Source organism: Neophocaena asiaeorientalis, unplaced genomic scaffold (assembly GCF_003031525.2).
Source record: "Neophocaena asiaeorientalis asiaeorientalis breed wild unplaced genomic scaffold, Neophocaena_asiaeorientalis_V1.1 scaffold85, whole genome shotgun sequence".
NCBI lineage: Eukaryota > Metazoa > Chordata > Mammalia > Artiodactyla > Phocoenidae > Neophocaena > Neophocaena asiaeorientalis.
Window position 1 is genome coordinate 10,736,774 of NW_020174301.1, and position 13,857 is coordinate 10,750,630.

Sequence of the window (13,857 nt, forward strand, 5' to 3'; positions counted from 1 at the left end):
GGTGGGCATGAGTTTGTGGGGTTACAGAGGGTCACACTAATGCAAAATGAGTCAAGGTGAGACTGAGACTTTAGCAGGAGTCAGAAACCTGCATGTGGGGATGTGCAAACCGATTAGGTAACCCACAGCAAGGACTCAAGGACAGGTGGCCACACTGAGAGTCAGGGTAGATGGCAAAGACAAAAGGTGGCTTCTACAAAGAAAAGATCTCAGCCCACCATCCCAAAACGAGACACCTCCTAGGTGTAAGTTTATCAATCCTCCAACAAGACAGAGAAACAGCCTTTCTTCATCAGTTACAACAAAACCCATCATAATAGACCAGACCTAGGAAGAAATTTGAGTTTCCAGGACAACAAGCTATGTTGTCTTAAGATATTTCCTTAAAATAGCTTATTTAAGCACTTTGATTAAAAAAAGTATTCATAAGCCCATTAAAACAGTTCCCTTTTCACAGAAGAAATAGCGTCTAGGAATAGACGTTGAACTTGTAGTGTCTGATGACTTACTTCTGACGGGACTGAAGGGTCCCTTGACGTTAACCTTCGTCCAACCAGCTATAAGCTCAGTCATTATAATACCTTTCCCTTTACTCTTCAGCCAGCATTATATAGTTGCCCTTCTTTCAGCAACAACGTTCTCCCACAGCCTAACTGTACCTTTCCCTGCAGACACTAACATTTTGCAGAGAAATCTCAGCTTCCAGAACATCAGCACATCTCACACCACATCCACATTACACAAGATGATGCTTGGGAGCCAAGGGGATCACGCAAAACACACAAAACTCAGCTAATCAGGAAACAGAACACTGTCAAATGACAGAAGAATCCTTCCCAAATGATAGCGTGTATTTAGAAAGAATGAAAACAAACCAAGTCTCCTGAAAGCATGGGGAGAAACAAGACTCACTTTCACAATTTCAAATGGGTAAAGCTGCAGCAGGCTGGCACGTGGCTGCCACTCGGGGAGAAGCAAACTCACCAACAACATCGAGGTGGTACGTGTGATTGATGGACCCGTAATCGTTCTCCACCACACAGGTATAATTTCCTTTGTCGGATGGGACCACGCTTTCCATGATAAGGCTCCAATGCTGGGTTCGTACCTGCAAAGATGAGAGGAAAGGTGGTTATTGAACTATCTTAGTACAGAACACCAGGCGCTTTGCTTTCTTGATTTAAAAAGAAGTTGAGGGAGACAAGGAAGGTAGAGAAGAATCACCTGAATTCTAAATTTTCCTCATAATAAATACTCAGACTGGTGACAAAGGAAAACAACAATTATCATCATGGTGAACATCTGGCAAGCTGACATCTTCACGTTAAGATACAAAAGAGTGTTTGCAGTAGGTCTGTCACTGTCATGGCTTTGAGGGGTCCTCCAGGAGCTGCCAAGTGGCCGGGGAACCTAACACTAACCCACAGCATCAGTGCCCCAGGGCAGGTGATCCTCAGACTGCCCATCCACTGGGAGCCCGCAAACCCTACGGCACCAAGGAACCACGCAGAGCAAACGCCAGTGAACACGTACTGTCAACCAGGCACTTTCCTGAGCGCTCCTTTCCACCGCAGCTAATTTAACCTTAACTCTCCCAAGGAGCCCACAACGTAGGTGCTGTTATTGTTCCTGGAAGCTTCTGGTTTGAAGTCCTCTTAGATCCTTCCCCACAGCGCTTAGATGCTGCCAGGACATCTCAAGAAGTTTCAGCTGGAAACACAGGTCTGCCCCTCCCATCTCTGGCTGAATAGATGCTACATGTTCCTGAGATACACTCGGAATTTCAAATATGGGAGCAATGAATCCTCAGGAAACTTAAGCTGTGTATCCATCTGTTTACAAACTCCTTGAGACTTTTCAAAGATAAGCAGCACATGAGAAAATAAGTTATTGTGATTCTTACCCTAGTTCTGTCAACATGCAAACAGACTAGATTCTAAGGTTTCCACCTTGCTTTCAAAGTATTTCAATAGACTCAGGCTTTCAAGCAAACATGATTTTTCCTTATCAAGGTCAAAATGCAGATTTCATCTTTCAGGTTCATGGCTTTAATATTTCTCTCCAAATCCGTATCATTCTTTAAAGGCATTTTGGACAAGGCATTCTGGAGAAATGGAAAGAAAAAATAAAAAGCCAGGGCCTCCTCATCTTATTTCAGGAATTCCAACTGACCTTCTGAATGATCCCCTGAGCACTGCAAGTGTTGTCTGCCTTAATCACATAAAAAACCGATAATGCCAGCAGAGCCTGCGCAAGCACACGAGAGATTCAAGGAACTAAATTAGAGAATAAAGAAAGTCGTCTCGTGAACGCTCCATTATAAAAAGGGGAGGGCAGAGCAGCTGTCCACTTTGAAAAGCAGAGCCAACAGAGGTAAGAGGTTAGAAGAACACGCGATAGTACAACTCTTTTCATGTCAGCCGTTCAGTTCAGCACAAGCCATCACAGCAGAGTGCGGTTACTGACGCTGAGTCCAAAAACAAGATTGCTGGTCGTCACTAACAGTCTCGGGAAGCATCATGGGGGTGAAGGCTGGATTCTTCTTCTTAACAGACTACAAGCCCTGAATTAAGACTGCGTTCCGAGCAGTCACTTTGCTTCAGCTGCTGCCTGAAAACGACTCCCCCTGTAAACCATGGAGGTTGTTTCAGTCTAAGGTCCTAGAGCTGGTGATGGGGTGTTCGTCTCACTGTCCCAGGTGAAATGTCTGGCAGTCAATGAACTTGAAGTCATCAGACCTACGATGGAGAGAGTCTATTCTCTACATTGGAGAAGACTCACTTCTGCTCTTGGCTGGGCCACAGACTTTTAGGAGAACCAAAACAAGAGGCTGTGTCTCCTCTTGGGATAAGCACCTTCTTTGCAGAATGTATAAAAGGGATGCTCAGGAAGAAGAGAAGACGTGGATGCTAAAATCTCCAGTTTAAGAATTCCCTATGGAAATCCTGGCCCCCCTGGGGGCTACCCTGGAGCTGTAGGCTCAGAGCATGGAAAAGGCAGGTGCTAGCTCCTTGATTTAACTCGAGGCAGATAAGCCCACAATGAGACCCTCCCTCTCCAGAAGCCCTCGGCAGTATCAGGAACGGGGCTCTCTCGGCCTCTGAGGAACCAGTCACGTGGAGGGTAACTCGGGCCGATGTCACCAAGCCACGTAATCCAGCATTTAGCCCTGCTGTAAATATTCAGTTCTTTGAGCCCCTGCTCAAATGTCATGCCCATAAGCCCTTAATCATGGCTAGTGCCTGTCTCTGGACCCCATCCAAACTGTCAATGTCTTTCTTGTGCCTGGATCCACATTTGGCACAGGGTGGATTCCAAATGGAGCTGAACCTGAACTGTGCAGGCAGGGCACGGTCTGCCTCTGCCCGAGACATTAAATCTTGGCATACACAGCCCCGCATGCCACTGCCTTTTTTTAACCCTAGGGCATATGGTCAGCTCCAGTCTTTCGTCGGGGCTATGGCATTCCACGTAAGATCTACAAGGGCATGTGCTCCCTGGATATTTACTTCCTAGAGATGCATGGCAATAACGTTAATAAGTTAACATTTATAAAATGCTTTCACAATGAGAAACACATCTACCCAACAGGGCGCTCCTGCCCTTCCAGAGACCTTGGTACTCAATCAATATTGCCCCGTACAGTGCGGTTAATATTTATTTTCTTACACCGTGGCTCCAGTATTTGATTCCTTGACATACCACCAATCCCCAATTTTATGAGCTGTGGCATTTTCCAATGGATGCCCTTGGAAGCCTCCAACAGGGAGACTATTTGACACTTTTGTAGGGGACATCCTACCGTTAATTATTGGTTGCTTAATGACAAGCTAAGAGACTACAAACAGTAACTCTACAAAGATGGGGAACAGAGGCACAAAGATTTCTGTGCTTTTTTAAACACACCATTTCCATACCAAGATTCCGGGTACACCTAAAGAAACTACAAAAATGTAAGATGTCATCTTCAACACGTTTTTCTCAATTCCTCAGCTTTTTAATGCTCCATTGTTTCTGCCACTTAGGTCAAATGAACATAAACCATCTTTGGTTGCACAGAAGAGGGAATGTAAATACTCAATAAACATATGAAAAGATGCTTTAACCTCATTAAGGAGCAGGGAAATGCAAATTAAAACAATGGTGAGGGCTTCCCTGGGGGCGCAGTGGCTGAGAGTCCGCCTGCCGATGCAGGGGAGGCGGGTTCGTGGCCCGGTCCGGGAAGATCCCACATGCCACGAAGCGGCTGGGCCCGTGAGCCATGGCCGCTGAGCCTGCGCGTCCAGAGCCTGTGCTCCGCAACGGGAGAGGCCACAACACTGAGAGGCCCGCGTACCGCAAAAAAAAAAAAAAAAACAATGATGAGACACTGTTATTCACCAGTTGATTAACAAAAATTAGAAAGATCAATGTCATTGAGTACTCGGTGAGGGTGGAGGGAAATAGAAACTCAAATTGATAACATAAGTTGAGGAAAACCTTTCTGTAAAATAATTTGCTAGTACCCATTAAAATTAGCAACACACATATTTTTTTTGGACCCAGCTAATTCCACTTCTAGAAATCTTGCCTACACAGAGAAGAGCAGGATTACTTCAAGGCACGTAATAAAATTGTTGCTTCAAGCACAGTTTGTAACAGAAGAAAACTGGAATCCATGAACAGGAGACTCATTCATAATGAACAGTTTATTCCAAAAGAATAGCATACAGTCATTAAAAAGAACGAGGTATTCTTATGTTCAGTCCCGGTAAAATATCACTGATAGTTACTGATGAATGAAAACAAGTAGCCTGAGTGCAAATATGTATATTCGTGATTCCATTTTGTAAAAAATATACACACACAACACACACATGACACACACACACAACCTTCTAGGCGCATATAGGCCTGAATCTGTAAGCATGACTTGTATACAAGGTAAAATCAGAAAGAAAATGTACTCAATTGTTAGTGATATACTTTATATAATTAAGTAGTAGGATTAAAAATGTTTACTCTTTTCTCATTTTCACTTTCCAAATTTAAACATAAATCTCACACACACACACTCAAAAAGTGAAATAAATCCTAGGGTAGTAGTTGTTTTGTGGCAGAACCACCGCATGTGTAACTCTCCGGCAGACAGACCACAAAAGCCAGGGAGAAGAGAAATCCTGCAGTAACCGACCATGCACAATCCCTTCTTTTCATTCCTCCCTGTGGCTACATCTTTGTGGAATTCATCAGTATTTTTCATCTGCCAAGGAACAAAATGAGAAAGCATGGGGTTTCAAAACTATGTTCACTACAATCTTCTAAAAATAACATTTCAATACTGAGACCAAGCAGACTGAAGCTAATGGCCTCAACTCTCTTCTTACTCGTAATCCAAAAACTGGATCCACAGACATTCTACACCCTGTCATTGCAAAGACAAAAGGTGGCCCAGACAGGTTTTCTCGGAATTCCTCAGTTACCTAAAGCCTCCACGTTGCACCTAAAACCCCTAGCCTTCGGCTGACAACTGGGAATGTCGATTGAGTTGGTAGGACACCAAAACACCTAGGTGAAAGGTGAAAGGTCAAAGACCCAGCTGTCACCTGGATGTTTGCTTTCCACATTGCAAAAAACTCTTAACATTTCCAAACACCCAGGTGTTCGATAACAAGCAGAATAAACACCCAGAAGCTGGATGGAAAGTTTTGCTCTGTGCCAAATCGAGGAATGATGTGTCCACATGACGGTAAATACCCCCAAGACTTCCCTCCACCAGTATCAGGGCTCAAATTATGGAGAAGGACAGCACTCCCTTTTAACCCTGGCCTTCATAAGGTGTCCCACGAACTACAATTCAACATAGACCAGGTGTCACGAGGATGCATAAAATCTTACTAGCCCATGCCAAATCCCCATTTTCAGCTGGTTCCTGGCGGACTCCAAGCCATCCCTCTGGGATGTGTATATACAAACTGAGCTTACATGTGCCAAGGGCTGTGGTACATGCTGCTTCCTATCACCATGCAGACCTGGAGACAAACACCTGTTTAATGCTTAAACGCCAAGAGGTTTGCTTTTCGGGAGGGGTCCAGAGAACAGGGCTGGGTGAGCTCTGATCTTTGAGGACCAATGGCAGAAACTCTTCCCTCTACTCAGTAAACAACGGATCTCTCCAGAGAAGGTGGGAAGTGAATTATAAAATGCAAGGCTGATCTCTTCGATGCCTGTTCCCTGACGGTGCCCAGAAAGGTGCTCTGGGGACAGACTGCCAAAAGGGCATCCACTGCCTTTTGAACTTAACTCTTTAAAAACGTCATGGCCTTCTTTAAAAAGCTAAACACAGAATCACCATATGATCGAGCAATTCCATTCCTAGGTATACACCCGAAGGAACTCCAAGTAAGGACTCAAACAGATACTGGTACACCAATGTTCACAGCTGCGTCATCCACAGTAGCCACAAGGTGGAAACAACCCAAGCGCCCATCAACAGATGAATGGATAAACGAAGTGTGATATATCCATATAATGGAATATCATTCAGCCACTCTTTTAAAAGACGGAAGTTCTGATACATGCTACAACATGGATGAACCTTGAACATATTACGTGAAATAGCCAGATACAAAAGGACACATTTCCTGTGATTCCACTTACAGGAGATACCCGGACAGGCAAATTCACAGACAGAAAGTAGATTCGAAGTTACCAGGGCCGGGCGAAAGGAGGAGTAGGGAATTAATGTTTAATGGATACAGAGTTTCTATTTTGGATGATGAAAAAGTTTTAGAAATAAATGACAAATTTTATGTTATACTTTTACCACACACCAAAACAAACCATCTCATACAGGTCACGGAAGCTAGAAGAACAGCGTCATACCCCTCCCCCCAACTTTACTCTCAACAGTATACCCTGCATCAACTGACAGTTATATGCTCCTGGGAAGCCATTACTACCTACGTGTCTTTCATTTATCATAACAGTGTTTTGGGTTTTTTTTTTAACAAAACATGGAACCATATTTTAATATGGGCATGAACTTTGGAGCAAAAATTGCCTGGGTCCAAATAACAGCTCCACCACCTAGGAGCCCCATGTGCAAAAGGGACAAAAGAACAGTGCCCACCTCTTTGGGCTGTGCAGGGGACAGGGTGCCATGTACACAGGAGGCACCTGGAACAGTCAGGACACAGGTGAGCAGACAACACATGGCAGCAGATACCAACATACACCTGCCCCTCGTCACAGTCTGCCTGATCTGACATTAAAGCAGAAGTGTCTTGGTTGAAAAAAAGCTCAACAAATATAAATATATTAAAACGCACATTAGTAGTGATTTTTCCAAATAAACATACTTTGGGGTTAAGCGTTACACTTAATAACCTAGAAAATGTAAATCTAACCTAACCATCAAAACAACCAGTTCAGTTGTGATAAGAAAATAATTTTTGTAGTTGTCTTTTCTTGGACCTGAAATGTACTTGGAAACTAACAGTCCATACTCTACAATGCTTCCTCTCCTCTGCCAGGCCGCTCCGTGGGAATTCTAACCTCTTGGATGCCGTGGGCTCTTGTGCCAATTCTATGGCCATGTTGAGGGAGAGCTTTATCCCATGATCTCTCTTGGGTCTTATGCAGTTAGTACGTGGCTTGAAAGACGGTTTTTAAGAATGTTCTTCTCCTCTATGCCTAAATCATTACCTAGGAATGAGCTAGCAATTGAGCTGGTCTATTAATTATCTCAGTCATCTTCTTGCTTTTCTACATTTAATTGTAATCACTGCTCAGAGCCCTACTAAATATCTAGCCTTAAAGGCAACCTCCTTATAAAAAACAAACTCTGTGCTGTTGTTTAAGATGAAAAATGGCTGATGCTGCATTACGGTCAGGCTACTAAATCACGGGTTTTAGTGCTGGAAAGGAACAGACGTTAGAGATTTCCTATCCCATCTTCTCATCCTAAGGATAGGTGATGTGAAGCCCAGAGAGCTCCGCCAACTTTTTAACTGATGTTAAAAAGCCCAGGCATCAGCACAATTAGGGTGATATGGTTTTGCTTCAAGTCATGCTCTGTCATTATATAACATCTAACCAGCTTCTGCCCACATACTAAGAAAAACAGTAATCTGACTCTTAATAACCTAAGAATGGCTCAGCATGAGTTCTTTGATAAGTAAGACTGAAACACAGAATACCAAAGAGCTCTATGGGCCATTTTAATTAAAATGAGCTTTCTGTCCTGTTTCATAATTCTCTTTGATTTTGTTTTCGTTTTTTGTGTTCCTTCTCCCTTCAATGGCCACATACGCATAATACAGTAGACCAGGGCCAAAGTGCCCAGCCCATAAACAGGTAGAAAGAGCTAGACAGACAGCTGGGCCATCAGAGCACAGCCATGGTTTATGGAATGAGATTTATGAAGGAGAAAAAAAAAAAAATCACAGACATGCACACCAAAAAAATCACAGTTTTGTTTGTGGGAAATTTCAGGTCTTGCTTTCTGGAAAAATACATCTTGGAAAACTTGACACTTTGCTTCCTCATTAAATAAAAGAGCAAAAGGACAGGAGTGAGAGGAGGGGTCATTTGGACATCAGTCGGGCCCTCCACGTGAACAATTAGGTCTCGGCTTTGGGGGGAAGTGCCGAGGAATGGAAACTACAAACTGTACAATACGGATCCCTCAAGTCAAATGTTCAGAGACACAGTTCTTTACAAGTGTCATGTAGGTAACAAAGAAAACATCAGAGGGGAAACCCCCCATCACGACCATGCTCCCCACTCTGCCCTGGAGCTCGGCCCAGCAGGGGTGGCCCTCAGGTGGGAGTCCACCTCTGTGACCTTTAGTGACGTCATGGCCTAGGAACCCGGGGACCTGGGGTGGGTCTAACACGTCATTAGCAAGACTTAGGCTTTAGGTAACTATATTCTCCCAGGAGGTAAGAGATCTCTGTCTTTTCCTTTCAAGTCCCAGAAGCCCACTGGACTCAATGGAATTTCTGAGGGTGTCCCGTATTCCCAAAACGAATGACCAATGCCACAACTGTTGTGAATCCAGGTCGACTACCCTTGCAATGATGCGGCAAGCCCCCAGGCCAGTCAGGCCCACCGTCCCAGCCTCCTTCTCCAGAGAGAAAGGCCGGCTGGGCAAGAGATGCACCCTCATCACTGCCGGCCGGCGCTCCCCACCCCCGCTCCAAAGGTGTAATACTCTCCTTTTTGTTTGCCCTTTTCATTGAAAAGCAAAACAGAGTTTAGATTTTTCTCCCCACACACTCAAATTCCATTCCTCTTTCACTCCAGAAATGACTCCAACATCAAACAACAAAAATACTTTGGTCGTCTGTGCCTCCTCGGGATGAGGCTAAAGGTTCCTAGTTTCGCTTGTACAACATTAGCTGCTCTTCATTTAGTGGAGTGTTGTCATCAATAATCAAAACCGAACTGCACCTGTCAAAAAGCAAGCAGCGCTTCCTCATTCGGCACCCTTAGTCTTCCAGCGTATTTGTAATCACTAATTCAGATTTGCAAAAAGCTCCTTACCCATAATAATGATGTTGGTCCTATTTATTTTGAGACCAGGAGTTTCTGGGGGCTCACTGACCCTTTGCACTCATTTCCCAGACTTTCTTGAGGAAGGAAATGAGTTAACCACCAAGATTTTGACCACCCTTCTTATACTCAAGTTGTATTTAAATAAATCATTGGAACTGCATCAGTTATGATTTCAGAGAACGTTTGGTGGTTAGAACAATCCCAGGGGCCTCGATTTTAGTGGTTTAACTCTTCCTTTACAACCAGCATCACCTAATGAAATCTCTGTCTATTCATTCTTTAAAAAAATAAAATAAAATAAAAAAGCCAACCTCCAATCTCATTGTACCAGTCTAAGGACTGAACAAAGAGACAAATCGTCCTCCTGCTACTGCTTCCCCCAATGAGCAGGAGTCGTAGAAGACAACCCAAGTATTTCTACTCCACGGCTTCAAAGGCATCCACCTTCCAGCAGATGTGTTTCACATCTGTTTCACACATAAACTGCCCACACGTGCGCTTAGAAATTTACTCTTAGGCTTTCCCAATTATCCTCTGGGTTTTGGCTTCTAGAAAGTAATTTTTCAATGTTAAAACAAAAGTCAAAAGTTCCTACAGACGAAAATACTAACCCTTTCAAGATGAGTAACTGTGTATAGTGTTTCAGGAAAGGGCTCCGGGGCACTTTGTGTGGAGGGAAGTCCCATTTGAGCGCAGCAGGGATGGGACAGGGACTCACGTGCCATCTAAAGTGATGTTGCTGTGTTAACACAGGTAAGGGGGGTACATCAAGGAAAGTCCTCCTGGGTATCACACTGCTGCCACCAAGAACTCCTCTCCCACATGGTTCTTAAGGACCTGGGGCCTGAGCTGATGCATTTTCTGCTTCATCCACTGTGCAGGTTCCTCCGATGCTCCAGCGATCCCCGTGTTTCCTGACACTCGTGCCCTCAATAATCACCTCCCTTGGTGACTTACTTAATGGTAGAAAACAGCAAAAGTGGTGGGATGGCACTTCTGTGATTAGGTTACAAAGGCTGTGACATCTATCTTCCTCATACTCTCCTCTGTCTTGTCTGTTCCCCCTCAGGAAGCCAGCTGCCATGCTGTCAGCTGCCCTATGGAGAGGCCCATGTGGCCAAAGGGTGGCCTCCAGCCAACGGCCAGTGAGGAACTGAGGCCCCCAGTCCAACAGCCTGCAAGGAAGCGAATCCTGACAACAACCACATGAGTGAGTCTGGAAGCAGATTCTTCCCCACTGACCCTTCAGATGAGACCCCAGCCTCAACTGAAACCGTGATTACCGCCCTGTGAGAGGCCCTGAGACAGAAGGCCACCTAAGCCACACCTGGATTCCTGACCCATGGAAACCGTGAGAGAATAAATGCTGTCATTAAAGCTACCAGGTCTTGGGGTAATTTGTTACAAGGCAATGGGTAACTGATACACCCATTCATGTTCCAAATGCACCAAAGAATTTCACAGTAAGGTTCCTTAAGTCATCCTTATATACTAAATTCGTAAAGTTCTCCCCTTCCACACTAAATGATCTGGAGATTCCATATCACTCTTCTGAGACAACCTTCCTTCAAACTCAGCCTAGAATCCTTTCCTGATCTCCTTTACCTTAGTCTCCCAAGGAGCCAACATCACCTCTCTGCACATCCACAGCACAACTTACTCTTCTAACTTCACCCGTATCAGTGTCTTGATGGCCAGCTCTTCTGTCTGCCTTCCTGCTCGACGAGGAGCCCCGATAAGCTTGGGCCGTGCTTTGCCCAGAGCCTAGGACGGTGCCTGCTACGAGGGCACTCGATCAACATTTGCTCAATGGATGAACAAACGCCTGAAGAGGCATCTTCAGGGAAATGGTTGTCAATTTCAACCTCCCCAGTGAGTGATGAGACTATATTTCACCACATTCTGTAATGGGCTCTTCAGAATCCTTGAGGATGGACGTCAGGGAGATTGCCTCTGTCATCTTGGAAGTGTTCTTTTTTTTTTTTTTTTTTAGTCTTATTTATTTATTTATTTGGCTGCGTTGGGTCTTCACTGCTGCGCACGGACTTTCTCTAGTTGCGGCGAGCAGGGGCTACTCTTCGTTGCGGTGCGCGGGCCTCCCATGGCGGTGGCTTCTCTCATTGCGGAGCACGGGCTCTAGGCACACAGGCTTCAGTAGTTGTGGCACGCAGGCTCGGTAGTTGTGGCTCGTGGGCTCTAGAGCACAGGCTCAGTAGTTGTGGCGCACGGGCTTAGGTGCTCCACGGCATGTGGGATCTTCCCGGACCAGGGTTCGAACCAGCGTCCCCTGCATTGGCAGGCGGATTCTTAACCACTGCGCCACCAGGGAAGTCCCGGGAAGCGTTCTCTCTTAATAAGTAGTATTTCATACCCCAGTCTCTCATCCAAGTCCATCCACTGTTCATACAATCCTGCTCAGATAGGGCAACTGTACTTACAACACTTCTCAAATTCTGCTTCAGTTTTAGTTTTACAGACCATAAAACATATAGAAAACAGACTCTCAACTTTCGACCCTTCTATTACTAAACTCTCTTCATATAAAGAACAACACAAATGGGGATTGTACTTTAAAATTACATTCAAGTCCAGGGTAATTTTTTTAAAATATCAAACATGGAAACGATCAATTATGATAATTATTGATTTTTTTTAAAAGAATATTCCTTCTAGTTCCTGCTAACTTTTGACTACTTAAAAAAATAAAGAAATAAAAATTTAAGAAATAGAATATTTTGAAAGCTTCATTCTACCTTATAGCCTCCAATGCGATGTTCCTGCTTAAATTCCTTCCCGTTTTTCAGCCACCTCATCGTTGGTGTTGGATTCCCCCCAGCTGGACAGCGGAACTTGACAGTGTTGGCTGCTGGGACGGCGTGCAGCCGTTTTTCCATCTTTTCTGTGTTGGTCCAATACGGTGCCCCTGTTTTGGAAAATGACATTATAATGTACGTAGATGGCTAGCTTCACCTCCATCATTAAATCCTAACAGGTAAGATCATTTTCTTTTGTAGGTGAATGATCCGACGCTTTCAAAATCTTTGGGTAATATTTACATTAGGGAAACATTTTCTGAAGTCTGATCCAGCTGGCCTCCCAGAAGGTCCCTGGAGGTGGGCTGCTTGATAGTTTATAGTTTATGTCTATTAACAGGGAGCCTTCTCTCCCTGTTCTTAGTGCCAGAATATAAATTCATGAATCATGTTTTAAAATGCTACTTTAGACACACAGTGACAACACATACCATAACAACAGCTGAGTACCCCTCAAATATATCATTTTAGATCACCACACCTATGAAAGGATCACATATACACATAAACAAGTTGTGCCCAAAAGCCACATCCATTTTATCCATTGGCGCTTCAAAGGGTAATCAATAGTATAACTTATCTCAGTAGGGTAGAATAGTTCAGGGAGGATTCATTAATTTCCCAGCACTTTATATGACAAGTCAACAAGCCATGTTACTAAATATGTTTTAATTTTTAAAATTAAAAAAAAAAAAGGTTTCTTTCCTCTCGAATGGTGGTTGTGAATGCCATAGTTCTACCAGCATGTCGAAGCAGGTAACTTAATAGGAAGCTGCCAATTAAACATTAAAGTGGTGCCCTCTAAGTAGCCCTCAAAGACAGGGACACTAGTGATTTTTTAAACTCAAAGAAGGAGACACCTTTTTCAATTACCACAGGAAGGACATTTTTTTCTAAATTAAAGTCACAGCATCAATCGGGAATACTGCCACAAATTCTTCAAGCCTGCTAATAATGGCTCATGACCACTACTGACTGGGTGCTTCTTATTTGCAGACAAAGCCCCCAAAGCTCTCACGTGTTTACTGTATTAATCCTGACACAATTCAATGATAATCCCTGTTTAGGGATGGGGAAACTGAGTCACAGAGAAGTAATCTGCCCACAGCCACAAAACTAGGAAGAAGCGCGACCAGGATGTGAGCCGAGCCAGTTTGATTGCAGAGCCCACTGTTTGTCTCCCTACCTACTCTCCAAAGCATTGGAATCCATACCTTTAACCTCTCTGAATGTGCAGGACTGGCGTCCAGGACAGACAGCCTCAGCCGAAGGCACACTGCCTCCGTTATTACTGCCCAGGATTTCCAATGAAATCTTATAGAGCAATTTAACTTTTCACATGCGTGATTCTGTCTTAGCAAACAGGTAACCCAAATCCCTGTATCCTCCCCAAAGCATCCATCAGCAGGGCCTTTAACATCCTAGAACATTCTAGAACACTAAAACTCTTGAAGACTGATCCATAAGTGCTTATTTCTAACAAGGGTTAGACTGGGCAACAGCA

At 44.2% G+C, this 13,857-nt stretch overlaps 1 protein-coding gene across 19 annotated transcripts in view; it reads right to left on the minus strand.

Moving 5' to 3' along the window:
• The window catches only part of FGFR2 (fibroblast growth factor receptor 2), a 103,706-nt gene that overhangs the window by 51,746 nt on the left and 38,103 nt on the right, over positions 1 to 13,857 (minus strand). For all 19 annotated transcript variants that reach the window (XM_024755977.1, XM_024755978.1, XM_024755992.1 and 16 more), the window contains 2 exons: positions 12,294 to 12,463; positions 985 to 1,108 (listed from right to left, as the gene is read on the minus strand). In XM_024755977.1, the coding sequence (XP_024611745.1) occupies positions 985 to 1,108; positions 12,294 to 12,463 (294 nt within the window). The remainder of the gene's footprint in view (positions 1 to 984; positions 1,109 to 12,293; positions 12,464 to 13,857) is intronic.